This window comes from Kogia breviceps, chromosome 11 (genome assembly GCF_026419965.1).
Source record: "Kogia breviceps isolate mKogBre1 chromosome 11, mKogBre1 haplotype 1, whole genome shotgun sequence".
Classification (NCBI taxonomy): domain Eukaryota; kingdom Metazoa; phylum Chordata; class Mammalia; order Artiodactyla; family Physeteridae; genus Kogia; species Kogia breviceps.
Window position 1 is genome coordinate 40,832,636 of NC_081320.1, and position 20,267 is coordinate 40,852,902.

Genomic DNA, 20,267 nt, shown 5'->3' on the forward strand with positions numbered 1-20,267 from the left:
AAAAGACAAAAGTAGTAAAATCATCTGTATCCATGATAAGCAGTTAAGGGATACAAAAAATGATCTGATGTAAAACATGACATAAAAAACAGTAATCATGAGGGGAGGAGAGTACACATGTAGGGTATTTAAAATGCATTTGAAATGAAGACATCAGCAACTTAGAAGAATCACACACACACACACACACACACACACACACACACAGACTGCTATACAATAACCTCAAGGTAACCACAAGCCAAAAATCTATAACAGATACACACATACACAAAAAAGGAATCTAAACATAACACTGAAGACAGTCATCAAATCACAAGAGAAGAGAACAAAAGAAGGGGGAAAAAAAGACCAGACCTACAGAAACAAATCCAAAACAATTAACAAAATGACAGTAAGAACATACATATTGATAATTACCTTAAATGTAAACAGACTGAATGCTCCAACCAAAAGACACAAACTGGCTGAATGGATACAAAAACAAGATCCATTTATTTGCTGCCTACAAGAGACTCACTACAGATCTAGAGACACATACAGACTAAAAGAGAGGGGATGGAAAAGGTAGTCCACACAAATGAAAATAAAATGAAAGCCAGAGTAGCAAAATTTATATTAGATGAAATCAACTTTAAAATAAAAACTGTCACAGAAGACAATGAAGGACACTACAGAATGATCACGTGATCAATCCAAGAAGAAGATATAACAACTGTAAATATATATGCACCCAACATACGAGCATCTTAATACATAAGGCAAAATATTAACAGACATAAAAGGAGAAATCAACAGTAGCACAATAATAGTAAGGCACTTTAACACCCAACTTATATCAATGGACAGATCATCCAGACAGAAAATCAATGAGGAAACACAGGCCTTAAATAACACATTAAACCAAAGGGACTTAACTGATATTTATAGAGCATTCCACCCAAAAGCAGCAGAATACACATTCTTTTCAAGTGCACATGGAACATTCTCCAGGATAGATCACATGTTAGGCCACAAAACAAGCCTTGGTAAATTTAAGAAAACTAAAATCATATCAAGCTTCTTCCAACCACAACTCTATGGAACTAGAAATCAACTACAAGAAAAAAAAAAACTGCAAAAACCACAAACACGTGGAGGCTAAACAATATGCTACTAAACAACCAATGGATCACTGAAGAAATCAAAGAGGAAATAAAAAACTACCTAGAGACAAATGAAAATGAAAACACGATGATCCAAGACCTATGGGACGCAGAAAAAGCAGTTCTAAGAGGGAAGTTTATAGTGATATAGGCTTACCTCAGGACAGAAGAAAAATCTCAAATTAACAACCTACACTTACATCTAAAGCAAGTAGAGAAAGAAGAATAAATAAAAACCAAAGTTAGTAGAAGGAAAGAAATCATAAATATCAGAGCAGAAATAAATGAAATAGAGACTAAAAAAACAACAGGAAAGATCAATGAAACTAAAAGCTGGCTCTTTGAAAATATAAACAAAATGGATAAACCTTTAGGAAGACTCATCAAGGAAAAAAGGGAGCAAGCCCCAATCAATAAAATCAGAAATGAAAAAGGAGAAGTTACAACCAACACCACAGAAATACAAAGGATCATAAGAGACTACTACGAGCAACTACACGCCAATAAAACAGACAACCTAGAAGGAACTGATGAATTCTTAGAAAGGTACAACCTCCCAAGACTGAATCAGGAAGACACAGAAAATATGAACAGACCAATTACCAGAACTGAAATTGAATCAGCAATTTAAAAATTCCCAACAAGGAAAAGTCCAGGACCAAATGGCTTCACAGGTGAATTCTACCAAACATTGAGAAGAGTTAACACCCATTCTTCTGAAACTGTTCCAAAAATTTGCAGAGGAAGGAACACTTCTGAATTCATTCTAGGAGGCCACCATCCCTGATACCAAAACCAGACAAAGATATTACAAAAAAGAAAACTACAGACCAATACCACTGATGAACATAGATGAAAAAATCCTCAACAAAATACTAGTACACCAAATCCACTAAAACTTAAAAGGATCATACACCATGATCATGTGGGAGTCATCCCAGGGATGTAAGGATTTTTCAATATCTGCAAATCCATCAGTGTGATACACCACATTAACAAACTGAAGAATAAAAACCATATGAGTGGGCTTCCATGGTGGCACAGTGGTTAAGAATCCACCTGCCATTGCAGGGGACATGGATTCGAGCCCTGGTCCAAGAAGATCCCACATGCCATGAAGCAACTAAGCCCGTGTGCCACAACTACTGAGCCTGTGCTCTAGAGCCTGTGAGCCACAACTACTGAGCCCGCATGCTACAACTACTGAAGCCTGTGCGCCTAGAGCCCATGCTCCGCAACAAAGAGAGGCCACCACAACGTGAAGCCCACACAACACAACAAAGAGTAGCCCCTGCTCGTTGCAACTAGAGAAAGCCCGCGCACAGTAATGAAGACCCAACACAGCCAAAAATAAATAAATAAAATAAATTTATTTTTTTAAAAAGCATGATCATCTCAATAGATGCAAAAAAAGCTTCTGACAAATTTCAACACACATTTATGATAAAAACTCTCTAGAAAGTGGGCACAATAAAGGCCATATGACAAACCCACAGCTAACGTTATACTCAACGGTGAAAAGCTGAAAGCATTTCCCCTGAGATCAGGAACAAGACAAGGATGTCTACTCTCACCACTTTTATTCAACATAGTTTTGGAAGTCCTAGTCACAGCAAGCAGAGAAGAAAAAGAAATAAAATGAATCCAAATTGGAAAAGAAGAAGTAAAACTGTCAGTTTTTACAGATGACATGATACTATAAAATCCTAAAGATGCTACCAGAAAACTACTAGAGCTCATCAATGAATTCACTAAAGTTTCAGGACATGAAATTAATACACAGAAATCTGCTGCATTTCTACATACTAACAACGAAAGATAAGAAAGATAAATTAAGCAAACAATCCCATTCACCAGTTAGAACTAATAAACGAGTTCAGCATGGTTGCAGGATAAAGGTTAAATATTTTAAAAAATCAATTGTATTATTATATACTTGCAATTAACAAACTGAAATGAAATTAAAAAAACATTCTGGGGGAATTCTTCGGCAGTCCAGTGGTTAGGACTCTGCAATTCCACTGCAAGGGGGCATAAGTTAGATCCCTGGTTGGGGAACCAATATCCCTCAAGTCAAGCAGCACAGCCAAAAACAAAAACTAAAACTAAAATAAAAGCGAAAGAAAACCATTCTGTTCACAACAGCCTCCAAAAAATTAAAATATTAATGTAAATTTAACATAAGAAGAGAAAAACTTCTACTCTGAAAGCTACAAAAAATTACTGTAAGAAATTAAAGAATATCTAAATAAATGGAAAACATCCCAAATCCATGGACTTAACTGTTAAGAAAGCAATTCTCACCAAACTGATCACAGATTCAACACAATCCCTATCAGAATCCTAGCTGATTTCTTAGTAGAAATTTTGCAAGTATATGGAATTGTAAAGGACCCAGAATAGCCAAGACAATCATGAAAAATAAGAAAATGTTGGAGGACTCATACTTCCCAATTTTAACTCACAGAATGGGAGAATATATGAAAATCAAAATTTTGATAAGAATGTGTATCTAGAATACATAGAACTCTTAAAACTCAATAAAAAAGAGAAATAACCCAAATGAAAACCAGGCCAGGATCTGAATACACATTTCTCCAAGGATAACACACAACTGGCAAATAAATACACAGAAAGATGTTCAACATCATAATTATGAGGCAAATGCAAATCAAAAGCAAAATGAAATTCAAATTCACATCCACTAGAATAGATCCAATGAAAAAGTCAGATAATAAGTGTGGGTGAGTTTGTAGAGAAATTGAAATCCTCATACATTGCTACTGGGAACGTAAAATGGTACAGCCACTCTGGCAAACAGTCTGACAACTCCTCAAATGATTAAATATAAAGTTATCACATGATCTAGGAATTCCATTCCTGGGTACATACCCAAGACAAATGAAAACATACTGTCCATATAAAAACCTGTACATGAATATAAAAGCATTTATATTTTATAACTATAAAAGCATTATTTTATAAAAGCATTATTCATAGTAGCCAAAAGGTGGAAACAACCAAATGTCCATCAACAGATAAACAAAATGTGATACATACACACAATGAAATATTATTGAGCCATTAGAAGGAATAAAATAATGATACAAGCCCTAACTTGGATGAACCTGAAAACATCATGCTGAGTTAAAAAAAGCCAGTCACAAAAGTCCACACGTTAAATGATTCCATTTGTATTAAGGTCTAGAATAGGAAAATTTATAATAGAGACAAAGTAGATCAGTGGTTGACTTAGGGCTTGCGGGGAGGTGGGTGATGAGGAAATAGGGGGGTGATAGCTAAGGGGTATAGGGTTTCTTTCTGAGGTGATAAAAATGTTCTAAAATCAACTGTGTTGATGGTTGCACACATCTGTGAACAGGGTAAAAATCATTAAATGGTACACTTTAAGTGGGAGAATTATATATGTGCATTACATATCAAAAAAGCTGTTGAAAATGTTCTATGAGCATTTGAAAGGTTTTTTTTAAAGCATACAAACATTTATACCCATCAACCTCATTATTTCCAGATGTTTCTCTAACTCTGCTTTTTTTAAAAAAAAAATTTCATTTCTATTGTCTGTCATGGGCCAAGTATGTGTGTTCAAGCTCCCTAGTGTTCTGTATTATCCATTTCTCCTTGAGGGTCCTCTAGGGCAGTGGTCCCCAACCTTTTTGGCACCAGGGACCGGTGTCATGGAAGACAATTTTTCCACAGACAGGGGTGGGGGGTGGGGGGATGGTTCAGGCGGTAATGTGAGGAATGGGGAGCGACAGGGAGCTGCAGATGAAGTTTCTCTCACTCGCCCGCCGCTCACCTCCTCTGTGTGGCCTGGTCTAGAGTATGCTTCTGCAGGTTGTTTCCATCTTTCTTTTCCAAGCTATGCCTCCTAGACTACCCACTGCAGAGTTGCAATGTTGTTTTTTCATCTTATACATTCTTTTTTGTGTGTGATAAACACAGAAGATTAAATTTACCATCTTAACCAATTTTTAAGCATACAGTTAGTTCAGCAGCGTTAAGTATGTTAACACTGTTGCACAACAGATCTCTAGAACATCTTCATCTTGCAACACTGAAACTCTATACCCAATAAACATTAATTCTCCCTCCTTTCTCTCCCCAGCCATTGACAGCCACTTTTCTACTTTGTTTCTATGATTTTCACTATTTCAGATACTTCATATAGGTGGAATATACAGTGTTTATCTTTTTGTAACTGGCTTATTTCACTCAGCACAAGGTCCTTGAGATTCACCTATGTTACAGCATGTGACAGGATTTTCTTTTTTTAAGGCTGCATAACGTTCTATTGTATACATATCACATTATATTTATCCATTCATCTGCTGATGGACATATCTTGATTATTGTGAGTAATGCTGCAATGAACATGGGTATAAAGATATCTCTGAGATCCTGCTTTGAATTCCTTTGGATATACACCCAGAAGTGGGATTGTTGTATCATATTGTCATTCTATTTTTAATTTTTTAGGAACCTCCATACTGTTTTCTATAATGGCTGTGCCATTTTATATTTCCACCAACAGTGCACAAGGGTTCCAACTTCTCTGCATCCTTGCCAACAAGTGTTATTTTTTGTTCTTTTTTTTTTTTTTTTTTTTTTGTGTGTGTGTGTGTGTGTGGTACGCGGGCCTCTCACTGCTGTGGCCTCTCCCGCTGCGGAGCACAGGCTCCGGACGCGCAGGCCCAGCGGCCATGGCTCACGGACCCAGCCGCTCCGCGGCATGCGGGATCCTCCCGGAGCGGGGCACGAACCCACGTCCCCTGCATCGGCAGGCGGACTCTCAACCACTGCGCCACCAGGGAAGCCCTATTTTTTGTTCTTTTGATAGTACCCATCCTAATAGGTGTGCAGTAGGTATCTCATTGTGGTTTTGATTTGCATTTCTCTGATGATTAGTGATATTAAGCATCTTTTCATATACTTGTTGGCCACTCATATATACTCCCTGGAGAACTATTAGAGTCCTTTACCCATTTTTAAACTGGGTTTCTTTGTTGTTGAGTTTTAGAAGTTCCATATATAATCTGGATATTGATCACTTATCATGATTTGCAGATATTTTCTCCTATTCCACAGATTGTCTTTTAACTCTGTTGATTGTGTCCTTTGAAGCAGAGTTTTAAATTCTGATATAGTGTAATTTTTTTTTGCTTTTGTTACCTATACTTTTGGTGTCATATCCAAGAAATCACTGCCAAATCCAATGTCTTGAAGCTTTTCCCCCATGTTTTCTTCTAAGAGTTTTATAATTTTTGCTCTTCTGTTTGGATCTTTGATCCATTTTGAGTTAATTTTGTATATGGTAAAAGGTAATGGTCCAAATTAATTCTTTTGCATGTGGATATCCAGTTTTCCAACACCATTTGCTGAAGAGACTATTCTTTTCCCACTGTGTAGTCTTGGTGCCCTTATGGAAAATCATCCATCTAATACATTCTTGACGTTAGCAGCTGCACGAGGACTAGTTTCAAAATACAGTATCGATAGATTAACTACTTCTTGACTCCTTTCTTTTCTTATCTGGATACTGTTCTATATTCCTTTAAGACATAAAGTTTGACAGCTAGGTAGTAACAGCTTGTGTCCTATACACTTTTCTTTTATGTTATTAGAAAAAGTGGGCCATGGGTAAACATAAATAGATTTGATCTTGGGTCTTTTTTATTGTAATTTTTTAAAAGTTTGTATTGAGGTTCTTTCTGTCTTTGTCACAGTCATTTGAAATGCCTTAAGCTTTCCCCTGTTTCAGTGTTGAGACATGATACTTCACTTCTAATACTATCAGCCTTGGGTATTTAATTGTAATTTTGTTTCTAAATTGCCAGTATCTTTTCCCAGAAGTAACAATTATCTTACAAATAAATACATACATACACACAAAGAAGCACTGAAGTGATAATGCATAAGAAAGCAAAAAATTAAAAAATGGAACTCTGTTTAATGTGAGACTACAGTCTCACCTACTTAAATCGAAACACATAGACACAGGCGTTTGCGTGTGCGTGCTCTCTCTCTCTCACACCCCCTACCCCACTCCCCATTACCTGCAATATCTATTTGCAAGGATTTCTTCTCTTCGGGCCAGCCTTCCTTAGGAACTGTCCTCTTACTGTGGATCTCCTCTTTCTCTTTAGTGGCTTCAGTGTCTGGTAGACTATCAATCTTCATGTCTTGTAGTTGAGCTGACTGCTCTGAAGCAGCAGCAGCAGCAGCACTGGAACCTAAGAGAGGGAAATCAAGATTCAGACAAGAAGCTGACAAAAATTATTTAAAAATACCTCTCAAGCATCTACTAGTGTGAGAAGATAGTTATGCTGGATAAACAGTGAGATGGATGCAGGACAAGAATAAAGACACACGTAGAGAACAGACTTGAGGACACGGGGAGGGGGAAGGGTAAGCTGGGACAGAGGGAGAGAGTGGCATGGACTTATATACTACCAAATGTAAAATAGACAGTGGGAAGCAGCTGCATAGCACAGGGCTCAGTGCTGTGTGACCACCTAGAGGGGTGGGATAGGGAGGGTGGGAGGGAGACGCAATAGGGAGGAGATATAGGGATAAATGTATATGTATAGCTGATTCGCTTTGTTATAAAGCAGAAACTAACACACCATTGTAAAGCAATTATACTACAATAAAGATGCTTAAAACAAAAAAACTGAGATGGAAAGAGAAAAGCATTTTGGGCAAAGGTGACTACATATGAAAAAAATGGAATCAGGAAAGCAACTGAACATCTAAGAAACAGTGCAAGTATATAATTTATTAGATTATAGAATTTGTAAGGAAAAGAGAGAAAAATTAGCATTTGAAAAGTTCTTTGGGAGCCCATTCTACTGTTCCGAAAGACTAGACTAAAAAAGTTTAGTTTTCATTCTTTTTTTTTCTTTTAATAAATTTATTTATTTATTTGGTTGCATTGGGTGCTCATTGCTGTGCACGGGCTTTCTCTAGTTGCGGCGAGTGGGGTTCCTCTTCATTGTGGTGCGCAGGCTTCTCTTGCTGCGGAGCACGGGAGGGCTCGAACCCATGTCCCCTGCATTGGCAGGCCGATTCTTAACCATTGCACCACCAGCGAAGTCCTTGTTTTTATTTGCAAGGGCAATGAAAACTTTTCGATGAGGAGATTAACATGATCAAAACTTTTTCTGAAGCATTCGTTTAAAAACAGCAAAAAAGCGGGTAAACTTTCAAATACAATATTTGCCCAGAATACAATATAACTTCTGAAAAAGAAGCAATACACAAAAAAAGAGAAGTGGCTAATTATACTCCAAAATATGTTTCTACTTATACTTGTGGCAGACTACCAGCTGTCCTCTGAAATCCATTTTCCTTTTCCTCTAAAATAGAACCTGACTTAGCTGGGCATACCGTAATAGAGATTATATTTCCCAGCTTCCCTGGCAACATAGGTTGGTGTGACCATGTGAATAAGTCTGGCCAATAGGATGGAAGGGGAATGGTACAGTTAACTTTTTAGAAGTATTTAAAGGAAGAAATACACTTTTTTTTTTCCTTTTTTGCCTTTTTGCTGGCTGGAATACGTGTCTGATAACTACAGCATGAGAATGGAGACTAAAATGTTGAAGCAACAGGAGAGAAAGAGCTTTGTTCCCTGATACTCTTTTCTGTCTTCTTTAAGCCAATGTCATTTTGTTTTTGTTTTCATCTCTCAGAGCCAAAACTATCCTAAACTAAACACACTTTTACAGGCATTTTTAATCAGCACAGTCCTACCGAAGTAAATTAACTGGGTAGGTAGTTAGGAAGTAAACAAGCTAAATTCCTGAAGAACGAAGGCCTACGTAAAACAATTTTATTAGAGAATTAGTATCTCATGGCAACAAATGTTTTTATCAGTAGAGTTTTTAAAAGTCCATTATGGGGCTTCCCCAGTGGTGCAGTGGTTGAGAATCCGCCTGCTAATGCAGGGGACACGGGTTCGGTCCCTGGCCCGGGAAGAACCCACAAGCTGCGGAACAACTAAGCTCGTGTGCCACAACTACTGAGCCTGCATGCTGCAACTACTGAAGCCCATGCGCCTAGAGCCCGTGCTCCACAATGAGAGAAGCCACTGCAATGAGAAGCCCGTGCACCGCAACGAAGAGTAGCCCCCGCTCGCCGCAACTAGAGAAAGCCCGTGTGCAGCAACGAAGACCCAACACAGCCAAAAAAAAAAAAAAGTCCATTATGTGAATTTCTGGCAATGAGATTAATTTGTGTACAATATTCACAAAGTTCTCCAAAAATATCTCAAAGAGCTTTAAAAATGTTAGTTTTACCTGCCAGTGTGTACCAAAAGTTGCAGCTAACATCCTATTTCACATATGAACAAGATGGAGGGTTGAAGAGAGCAAGAATATATAATACTTTTCTATTTATATTCATTTTAGAAGGTCAGAATAAAACAATTGGCAGATAATTCAGTTCCACTACCTGTAGTGTCCTTCTGCAAGGATTCTTTTTCTTCAGATCGAGCAGCCTCGGTCACTGCCCTTTTACTGTAGATCTCCTTTTCCTTGTTTTTGTCTGAGAGGTCCTCATCCCCAGTGATGAGAACTTGAACTTGAGCATCTGGAATAATGATGTCATTTGATCCCAGGGAGACGGAAAAGATAACACAAGCAAGTAATACACCCCCTCCACCCCAAACAAAAACAAAAACCTCTTTATATGTTAGGAAAAAAAACATCTCTTAGGCTCAACCATGTAAAAGCTGTGACAGTTTTAAGGACTTTATAACATATGACAGTTTTGGGGGGTTTGGAAAGTTTTCCATTCTTTTCTGTGTACAATCACTTTAAACAAAATCTGTTCTTTGCTGATTTGATGCAACAGTTAAAAAAAAATCCAGATCAGGTATCTTTCAAAGTAGAAAAGTACATCTGAACAAGCCTATTCAAAATTTTTCACTTAGGGGGCAAATTGTGATATTTCATATAATCCTAGAAAAGCATCTATATTATCTAGATTTTATATATAGTACTCATATAATTTTTAAAAATCTCCTGAGGTTAAATTTGTCTAATGCTATTTTCTTTGTTTTTCTTGGTCATACTTGCTAGAGATTTATCTACCTTATTGGTCTTTTAAAATCAGCTCTTTTCTTTTTTATTGTATGAGAAAACTCAAGTGCAAAATAATAATGTTGGTAAATAAATTAAAAATCACCAATACAATAACTAGGATACAGTTATCAAGCAGTTAATATGGTTATATGTTTTTTACAATGGATTGACAAGAGATTCATTTCCTATCTCTAAGAATGAATATTTTTCAACAAAGCAGTCAGAAAGGCAATAGAGATTACTAAAAACAACATAATGAACACCAATGTGTCTACTACAGAGCTTAAGAAATAAGATAAAACATTACAGATATAATGATATAATGATGATACCCTGTGTAAAGCCTCAATGATACCATTCTCTCTTTTCAGTAGCAACCTTAAGCTCAATTTAGAGTTCGTCAATCTCAAGGATGAACGACTTGAACTTTTTACTATACAGTGCTGCATGTATTAGTCAACAATATACTGGATTGTTTTGCATGTCTTTTAAACTTTATATAAAGGGTATAATACTCTGTGTACCTTTAAGTAACTTGCCTTTTACACTCAGTATTACAACTGGGGGATTTACTCATAGTGACTCTAATTAACTCATTCTCAGTGTTATGTAGAATTCTATGGAATTAATATATCAATTTTCACCTGTTGGTAAACTTTAGGCTATTTCTAATTTTTTAATATTAAAAAGCATTACAACGAACATTACTATAAAATTTCTTTGTAGGTTGTATGAGTTTAAGATATCTTCTCTCAGTCTGTGTCTTGTCCTTGAATTATTTATGATGTCTTTTGGTGCACAAAATTTTTCATTTTAATAATATCACTTATTTTCTTTTTCCTTCATGGTCTGTGCTTTGTCTTATTTAAGAAATCATTATTTCATGGTCAAAGGACAGTCATCTAAATTCTAAAAGCTTAAAGTTTTCCTTTTTACATTTAATATCATTTGGACTACATTTTTGTTTAGTGTGCAGCAGGGATCTATCTGATTTTATTTTTTCTTACATATATAATCAATGGCCCAAACACTATTGAATAGTTCACCCTTTCTCCAGGATTGTTATGTCATCTGTGTCATATACTAGTTTCCACATTCATGGGTGTGTTTCTGGGTCAACATGTTGTTCCACTTTTCTTTGTTTACTGCTTTGCAAGTGAGGTCTTAAATACATATTTTATATATATATATAAATTATATATAAATTTTATATTTGTATACTCACACACACATATGTCTTTTGATGTCTGGTATGGCAAGTTCCCTTACCTTATTCTTTAAATATACTTTTTGATTTTCCAAAAAATTTTGGAAACAGCCTGTCAAGTTCCATGAAAAAATCTGGAATTTTGAGTAGCAATTCATTGAATTTATTTAAGTCTTCCTTAATATATTTCAATGAAGCTTTATCATTTTCTCTACATTAGTTTTGCATGTCCTTTGTTAGATTCATTTCTAAGTACTTATTTTTTGTTGTTTTTTAAAAAAGTATCTTAAAAATAATCTTTTGCATTATGTATCAGAAGACATGTATCAAAGAATGCACAGAGAATTCAGTGAATTGTTAAAAAAAAAAAAAATCTGCCTAGAACCCTACATGCTCTCCCCTCATTCTTTCAATCTCCCCCAGGCTGAGCATAACACCCCATTTTAAATGCAACAAATTACTTATATTTCTGAACTTTATATAAATGGAGTAATACAGCACATAGCCTTTATGTCTTGCTTTCTTTTCTTACATTATATTTGTAAGATTTGTTAAGAGTTAAAACATATTTGTCTTTTACTCAGTCTCATTTACTGGTTACTATTCAACAGTGTTAATATGGTACAATTCACTCATACTACTGGAAAAATAATGGCATAATAAATATAAAAATGGCATCTGGGTAATTGCCAGTTTGGAGTTATTACAAAAACTGCTGTAAAGAATATTCATGTGGCAGAGGAGACACCGCCACAGTTGCCGCCACCTCCAGGATCTCTGGTTCTTTTCTCTTCCCCTTAAATTCGGGTGTCTTTTATGAATAATCAAAAGCAGCAAAAGGCAACGCTATCAGGCCAGCTTTTTCAAACCAGAAAAAGAAATGAAAAAGATAGGTCTGACCCTACTCAGTTTCAAGACTGCCTTATCCAAGGCTTAACTGAAACTGGTACTGATTTGGAAGCAGTAGCAAAATTTCTTGATGCTTCTGGAGCAAAACTTGATTACCGCCGATATGCAGAAACACTCTGACATTCTGGTGGCCGGTGGAATGCTGGCCCCAGGTGGTACACTGGCAGATTACATGATGTGTACAGATGTCAGTGTGTTCGCAGCACAAGAAGACCTAGAGACCATGCAAGCATTTGCTCAGGTTTTTAACAAGTTAATCAGGTGCTACAAATATCTGGAGAAAGGTTTTGAAGATGAAGTTTAAAAAGCTGCTGTTGTTCTTAAAGGGTTTTTCAGAGTCGGAGAGGAACAAGCTGGCTATGTTGACTGGTGTTCTTCTGGCTAATGGAACACTTAATGCATCCATTCTTAATAGCCTTTATAATGAGAATTTGGTTAAAGAAGGGGTTTCAGCAGCTTTTGCTGTAAAGCTCTTCAAATCATGGATCAATGAAAAAGATATCAATGAAGTAGCTCCAAGTCTTCGGAAAGTGAGCATGGATAACAGACTGATGGAACTTTTTCCTGCCAATAAACAAAGCGCTGAACACAAAGTATTTTACTAAGGCAGGCTTGAAAGAGGTTTCAGAGTATTTTTGGAATCAGCAAACCATAGGAGCTCGTAAGGAACTCCAGAAAGAACTTCGAAAACAGATGTCCCATGGTGATCCATTTAAGGATATAATTTTGTATGTCAAGGAGGAGATGGAAAAAAAAACAACATCCCAGAACCAGTTGTCATCAGAATAGTATGGTCCAGTGTAATGAGCACCGTGGAATGGAACAAAAAAGAGGAGCTTGTAGCAGGGCAAGCCATCAAGCACTTGAAGCAATACAGCCCTCTACTTGCTGCCTTTACAACTCAAGGTCAGTCTGAGCTGACTCTGTTACTGAAGATTCAGGAGTATTGCTATGACAACATTCATTTCATGAAAGCCTTCCAGAAAATAGTAGTGCTTTTTTATAAAGCTAAAGTTCTGAGTGAAGAACCCATTCTGAAATGGTATAAAGATGCACATGTTGCCAAGGGGAAAAGTGTCTTCCCTGAGCAAATGAAAAAGTTTGTAGAGTGGCTCAAAAATGCTGAAGAAGAATCTGAGTCTGAAGCTGAAGAAGGTGACTGAATTTCAAACTACACCCTTAGTAAAGCAAACAGGAGTTGTAGATAAAATGTCATGTCTCATGTGTCCTGGTTCTTACATCTTCCTACCTCCCTATATCAAGCATGATATCACGGCTTTCATGGCAAATTTTATTTTAACTGTTTCTATGGTTACTGGAACTGTTGGATTTAGTTTCTAAAACCATGTTTTAAGTAGCTACAGGAGCTATAGATTTGAATCTAATGTTGCATTAGTCTTTTATCTTGTACCTCCTGTATTTTCTACTGTAATAATGTAATTTAAGGCCTTCCACAATGAACAGTTCACTTTTTTCCCTGGGTTTTCTATATAAACAGTTTTCAAGATATGATTTGGTTAAAAATAATTTGTTATGAAAATTCTGTTTGCAAATTAAGCTATAAAAGTAAAAAAAAAAAAGGAATATTCATGTGTGACTCGGTGCTCACGCACATCCTTTTCCGTGGAGTACATAGTTAGGAACAGAACTGCTCTGTTATGCTTTTGTGTAACTTAGTAGATAATGGCAAATTGCTTTCCAAGGTCACTCTACCAATTTGCATTCTTACCAGCAGTGAATAAGTACCGTTTGTTCTATATTCTTACCAACACAGCATTAACTTTTTCATTTCAGCCATTTTAACGGGTATGCAGATATATCTTATTGTGGTCTTAATTTGCAATTCCCTGTTGATTAATTAAGTTGAATATTTTGCATATGTTCATTGGCTACTGGACAGTCTCTTTTATAAAAAGTACCTATTCAAGTCTTCTGTCCTTTTAAAAAATTGGATTGCCTAACTTTTTCATATTGATTTGTATGAGTTCTTTTTATATTCTGGATAGAAGTCCTTTACGAGATATGTATTGCAAATATCTTCCCCACTCTGTGGCTTGCCTTTTACTCTCTTATTTGGTGTTTAATTAATAGAATTCCTTAATTTAATGTGGCATATTTGTCACAGTTTTTTCTTTTATGGCTACTATTTTTGGGGGTGGGGATCCAATTTAATAAATGTTTTCCCATTCCAAGATTGTGAGGACATACTCCTCTGTATTTTCTTGCAGAAGACTGACCTATCTATCTACCTATGCCTTTCATATTTGAATCTAAAGTATATGGAATTGATTTTGGTGTACAGTGTAATGGAAGGGGGGGGTCACAGTTCTTTCTTTTCCCTAACATCCAATTTACCTAACATCATTTTACTGAAAAGATCATCTTTTCCCCCACCATATTGCAGTGGTACCTTTACTGTAAATCAGGTGTCCATATATGTGAATCTGGAGTATTCTCTTCTATGGTCAGCCTGTTTATTCTTGGGCCAACATCACCACTGTCTTAATTATTACAGTTTTATAATAAGTTTTGATACTTGGTAGTGTAAATCCTCTAGATTCTTTTTCGATTTTTTATTATTTGTATTTAAGGGTGTAACATTAACCCTAATCACTTTGGCTGTCTTCTATACATTTGGATAGCAGAATTTTATTATTATTTAGTTTTAAATATATTGTAACTTCCAGTATGACTTTAACTTCTGAGTTACTTAGAATTACATTTTTAAATTTTCAAATACATGTTCATTATTTAGTGTATATATATATAATATTTACATATTAGGTATATTAGTTTCCTAGGGCTGCCACAATAAATCACTACAAACTGAGTGGCTTAAAACAAAATAAATTTATTCTCCCACAGATCTGGAGTCTAGAAGTCGAAGTCAAAGTGTGAGCGGGAACATGCTCTCTCAAAAGTCTATCTGGGAGAATCCTTCCTTGTCTCTTCCAGCCTCTAGTGACCCCTAGTGCTCCCTGGCTTTGGACAGCATAACTCCAATCTCTGCTCCTGTCTTTACATGGCCTCCTCTCCTCTTTTTTTTTTTTTTTTTTTGCAGTACGCGGGCCTCTCACTGTTGTGGCCTCTCCCGTTGCAGAGCACAGGGTCCGGACATGCAGGCTCAGCGGCCATGGCTCACGGGCCCAGCCGCTCCGTGGCATGTGGGATCTTCCCAGACCGGGGCACGAACCCGCGTCCCCTGCATCGGCAGGCAGACGCTCAACCACTGCGCCACCAGGGAAGCCCCTCTCCTCTTTATCAGTACACTAATCATTGGATTTAAGGCCCACCCTACATCCAGGATGATATAACCTAGAGATCTTTAACTAATGACATCTGCAAAGACCCTATTTCCAAATAACATCACATTCTGAAGTTTCCTGTGGACATGAATTTTGGGGGGATTACTACTTAACCCATAAAACAGATTTTTGTTTCGTTTTGTTATTCCATGTTTTTATTGTTGAGTTCTAATTTAGCTACACTGTAGTCAAAGAAGCTGTTCTTTTTGAACATCAATTCTTCAAAACCAACAGCTTCATCAAGTTTTCTAAGTGTTCCGTGTGTTCTTTAAAAAATGAAAAGTTCTCTATAGTAAGTCAAACTTTTAAATTCCATTTTAAAATCTTGTCTACTTTAATTTTCTTTCCTGGTCTCTCAGTTTCTGATAGATATGTATTGTTGGGTTCACCTATATTATCCTGTCATTTTTCCTGCATACAAATTTTTTTTTTCCTGCATACAAATTTGAGTAAAAGAAAATACACTCAAATTTTATCTTATTGGTATATTTGAGCCTTTTGTTATTACGAGTTAAACTCATAATATATATTAATATTTTCTGGCCTGGAATTTTGTCAATATTAACATTGCTCATTAGCTTTATTTTAGTTAGTATTTGCCAAATATATCGTTTTCCATTTCTTCCATGTTTTGGGAGGTAAGGCAAAATAAACTATAATCTAATCAAAATAACATATACAAATGGTTTTGAAAGTCAAATAGTTCCAGTAAACTTATAACAGAAATCAACAGTTTTCAAATACCACCAATTTATTTAGCCATTTCTTCTAGTATCACTATCCTTGTTTCCAAATAACATGGCTTTACATTGCTGTATCCTTTTTAGTTCCAGAAATTATTTTTTGATGTCCTTCTATGATCAATATGGATTTACCTTTTATAGAACTTTCCTGTCACACCCATATTCCCTCAATCTATCTTCTGAAAAGTTTTAGCCCTATATTAATGTTCATTGTTTATATATTATGTAAATTGTAGTCATGATGATTAAATCAATATCCAGTGATTGTGTTATGTTTCTACTATTCACAGTTAAACCAACTAGTATACTGTAATCACATTTATTTTCTTTTACAAAGTTTTGCTTTTACTGAGGAGTTAATAATTGCCTATTTTTGCATTTGCTATGTTTCTATATACCAATCCCTACATCATTCTCATAAATGTAAATAGAATTGAAAATCTCTTCTAAATAGAGTCAACTACATAAGGTATTCTATCAACTTGACCTTTTTCTTGCAGTTTTCAATCTGAACTTGTTCTAGATCTTCTGTACCACTGCTGCAATGGCAATTCCTTTCCCCTCTTTCCTATGTTGGCCCCATTTCCTCCATCCCATGTTTTCCTTTTAAAAAAATTAAATCTACTCCTTCGTTTTATTTAGTGAAATAATTTTCCATCAGAATTTTAAGGCATTACTCCTTTGGTTTCTAGTTCCATGTATTATTTTCGAAAAGCTTAATGTCAGTCTAATTTGCATTTCTTTATACGATACCTGTTTTCTTTCTGGAAGCTTTCAGAATCTCTTTCCTTGCCAGTGTTTCAAAATTTCAAGGTCATGTGCCTTGGTGTGGATATTTATGTACCTGACAGTTCCTATTAACATGGAAATTCATATCCTTCAGTTTTGGAATTTATTCCAATACTAGTCCTTTGAGTCCTTCTTTTCTATCTTCTCTATTATCTCTATGGAACACCTGTTTTTTGATGTTGACCCTCTGGGGCCAATCTTGAATTTTTTTTCTTCTCCCTTCTTTTTATGTTCTGTTTCCCAACAGATTTTCTCACTTTTATATTCCAATCCTTCTACTGAGATTTTTACTTCTGATATATTTAATGGGCTCACTTAGCTATTATACAAAAGTCACTATTCAATTTTCCCCAGCAGGTATCTTTCCCCTATTCTTCTTAATCCTTTAAAGTGAGAGGCTCTGAGGCTGGGCTTCTCCAACGGTGAAATAGGACTTTTCCTTAGGATGCAAAGTCTGGAAATTGACCAACAATAATAGTAGCAGTAGACCCCCATAACAAGTGGTAGGTTATAGGGGTCCCTCAGTTAACAAAGCCCAACTTTCACACACATCATCCTTACCAAATGCAAACTAGAGGTGAGTTAATATTTGGTAAGTTCATTGTGCAGACTTCTGATGGTGTTTCCTTAGTCTATCACTTTGTTCCCTGCCAATTTTTCCATATCCACCTCCTTCTCAATTGTCTGACAGTGGGATCACAGGGTTACCTATATGTACCAAATTGCCACTAGTATATAGCTAATATATGAGAGTTTTCATTTATGAACTACATTTTGCAAAAATATTTGCCTTTCTATTTACTTGGCAGCCTCAATGTTACTGGCAGATGTGTTTCTTTTATTTTATTTCAAAAGACTTCAAAATACTTTTCAGTGCAACAAAAAGTTATCTGGAAGAATAAATGTGTGTACTTCAGCAAGCAGCCTTTCATTCGGTTTCCTCATAAAAGCATTAACAACATCACATGAAGTCATTAACACTATGCCAAAACTGGAACATAGAGCCAGCCTATGTTTGAATACTGCCCCGGGATCAGTAGGTCCTATTTGGCTAATAGCTATGCATAGGAATAAAAAACTGTAAATGCAACAAAGCAACACATACAAGTATACATGTAGAATTTTCAGTGGCTCCTGGAATTTTCATTTAATAAATACTATTGTGCATCAGTTAAAGAAGCACAATGTCAGGGATGCAAAGGAAAAAGAAATCATGCAGATTCTTAAAGATTAAAAGCTTTTATAAAACAGTGGGACCTATATCTGGGGGCAAAGATGGAAACTCAAATACCCACAATCACCAGACTGACAAGGTGGACGTATGAAGTGGATTGAGTCCAAGACTCGTGGGGACTGAAGCAAACAGGAGAATGTATGTCCTCTCTGCAGAGGACAACCATGCCTCAGGATCAACTGATAACTGCCACGGAGGAATACAAGTTAAGTGCAACTACATATTCTGACTTCTCAAGGGAAGACCAAAATCTTATTTTTAGATGTTGGCAGCAAAATTTTTTAAAATTTAAAACACCATGTGAGCCATACACTTTCCTGCAGAATCCAACCTATGAGATATTAGTTTGTACCATCTGAAAGATAAATTCATGAGGCATTTTAATCAAGATTTTCTATGAATTTTAGTCTTTAAAACATACTTAAATGGATATTATTTCATTTCAAAAGTTGCAATATATTTCCCATAGTGAAAATAAAGTCTACAGTTTTCAAAAATCTAAAGCATTTAAAAAGATTTTATATTTTCCTTCTTGTACATATCCAATAAAACAGCTAGGAGAAAAGTTTGCACTAACAAAGCAGAAAGAAAAAGAAAGCCTGGACAATACTCTCATTTAAGATGAATGGGGAAAAAAAAAGGCCACAGAATACACAAAGCCAATCCAGTCACCTGCATTATCTTTCTGAAAGAGTTTTTTCCCCATTGACAAGGATGCCTTAGTTACCACTGTCTTACTGTAGATTCCCTCTTTATGTTTAATGTTAACAGTGTCTGCCAGGTCATCATCCCTTGTGCCTAGCACCTGAGCCGGGAAGTCTGGAGCAATGGCATCATTGGATCCTACAGAAAAATGGAAAAGTAGTACAGTTAACACAAGTACAGATTGAAGAAAGACAAAAAATTTACCTCTTAAACCACTTCTATAAAAAAGGCACTACCATGGGAGTGTTACAGGGTAATCAGAAGGAGACATCAGTCAAACTGAAGCTGTCAGAAATGTACAATATTGCAACAATATACTGGAGAAGGCAATGACATAAGAGGAGACATATAAATTAGAAGGGAGACAATTTCCGGCTCAGGAACGTTTTCAGAGGAGGAGAAAATAGTTTGTACCTTGGAAAATAAGTATGCTTTTTGAAATATGGAGAGGAAGAAACAAAGGCATTTTAAGTAGAAGTTACAGCACTAGCAAAGACCAGGAAGCAGGAAAACAGATTAAACAAAAAAATCAGATACTTTTGTGGTCAGACTGTATTATGGACTACATTAAAGAGAGTGGTGGGAGATATTAAAAAGTAATTGTTTGGGACAAAATTCAGCAGGGCATGGAATCCCAAGCTAAAGGGGGTAAAGAGTGTAAATTTTACTGTACATGAAATGCAACATCATTAAGGATTTTTTAATAAAGGGAACTGCAATCAGTTACATTTTAGGAAGCTTAATCTGACAATAATACAAAAGGCAAAACATTGTAAGGAAAATTTTATGTGATAAAGTAATACAAGATTTGAAAGTAACTATTTTCTTTAAAATATATTTCAATATTCTTAAATACACTAATATAGGAACTGATAAGGGAAGTTTATCCATGTCACATATAAGAGGCAAAAGAACATCTATATAAACAAGAGTTTATAGTAACTATAGAATTATCTTCTATAAAGATGCTTTTCTTTCTTAACTGGTACTCCGTATTTCATGCATTTTCTAAGCACCTAAAATGTGTATGGCAATAAAAGCTGGGTAAGTATCAGTTCATTTGTACAGTATAAATATAAGTCATGAGTTACATTTCAGGACAGATTGCAAGGATCCTATTAAG

At 35.9% G+C, this 20,267-nt stretch overlaps 1 protein-coding gene and 1 pseudogene across 6 annotated transcripts in view; one reads left to right on the top strand and one right to left on the bottom strand.

Moving 5' to 3' along the window:
- ALMS1 (ALMS1 centrosome and basal body associated protein) overlaps positions 1-20,267 on the bottom strand; it is a 203,157-nt gene that overhangs the window by 22,126 nt on the left and 160,764 nt on the right. For all 6 annotated transcript variants that reach the window (XM_067007400.1, XM_067007399.1, XM_067007398.1 and 3 more), the window contains 3 exons: positions 19,112-19,282; positions 9,621-9,758; positions 7,223-7,399 (listed from right to left, as the gene is read on the bottom strand). In XM_067007400.1, the coding sequence (XP_066863501.1) occupies positions 7,223-7,399; positions 9,621-9,758; positions 19,112-19,282 (486 nt within the window). The remainder of the gene's footprint in view (positions 1-7,222; positions 7,400-9,620; positions 9,759-19,111; positions 19,283-20,267) is intronic.
- LOC131765347 (eIF5-mimic protein 2 pseudogene) lies at positions 12,231-13,680 on the top strand (annotated as a pseudogene).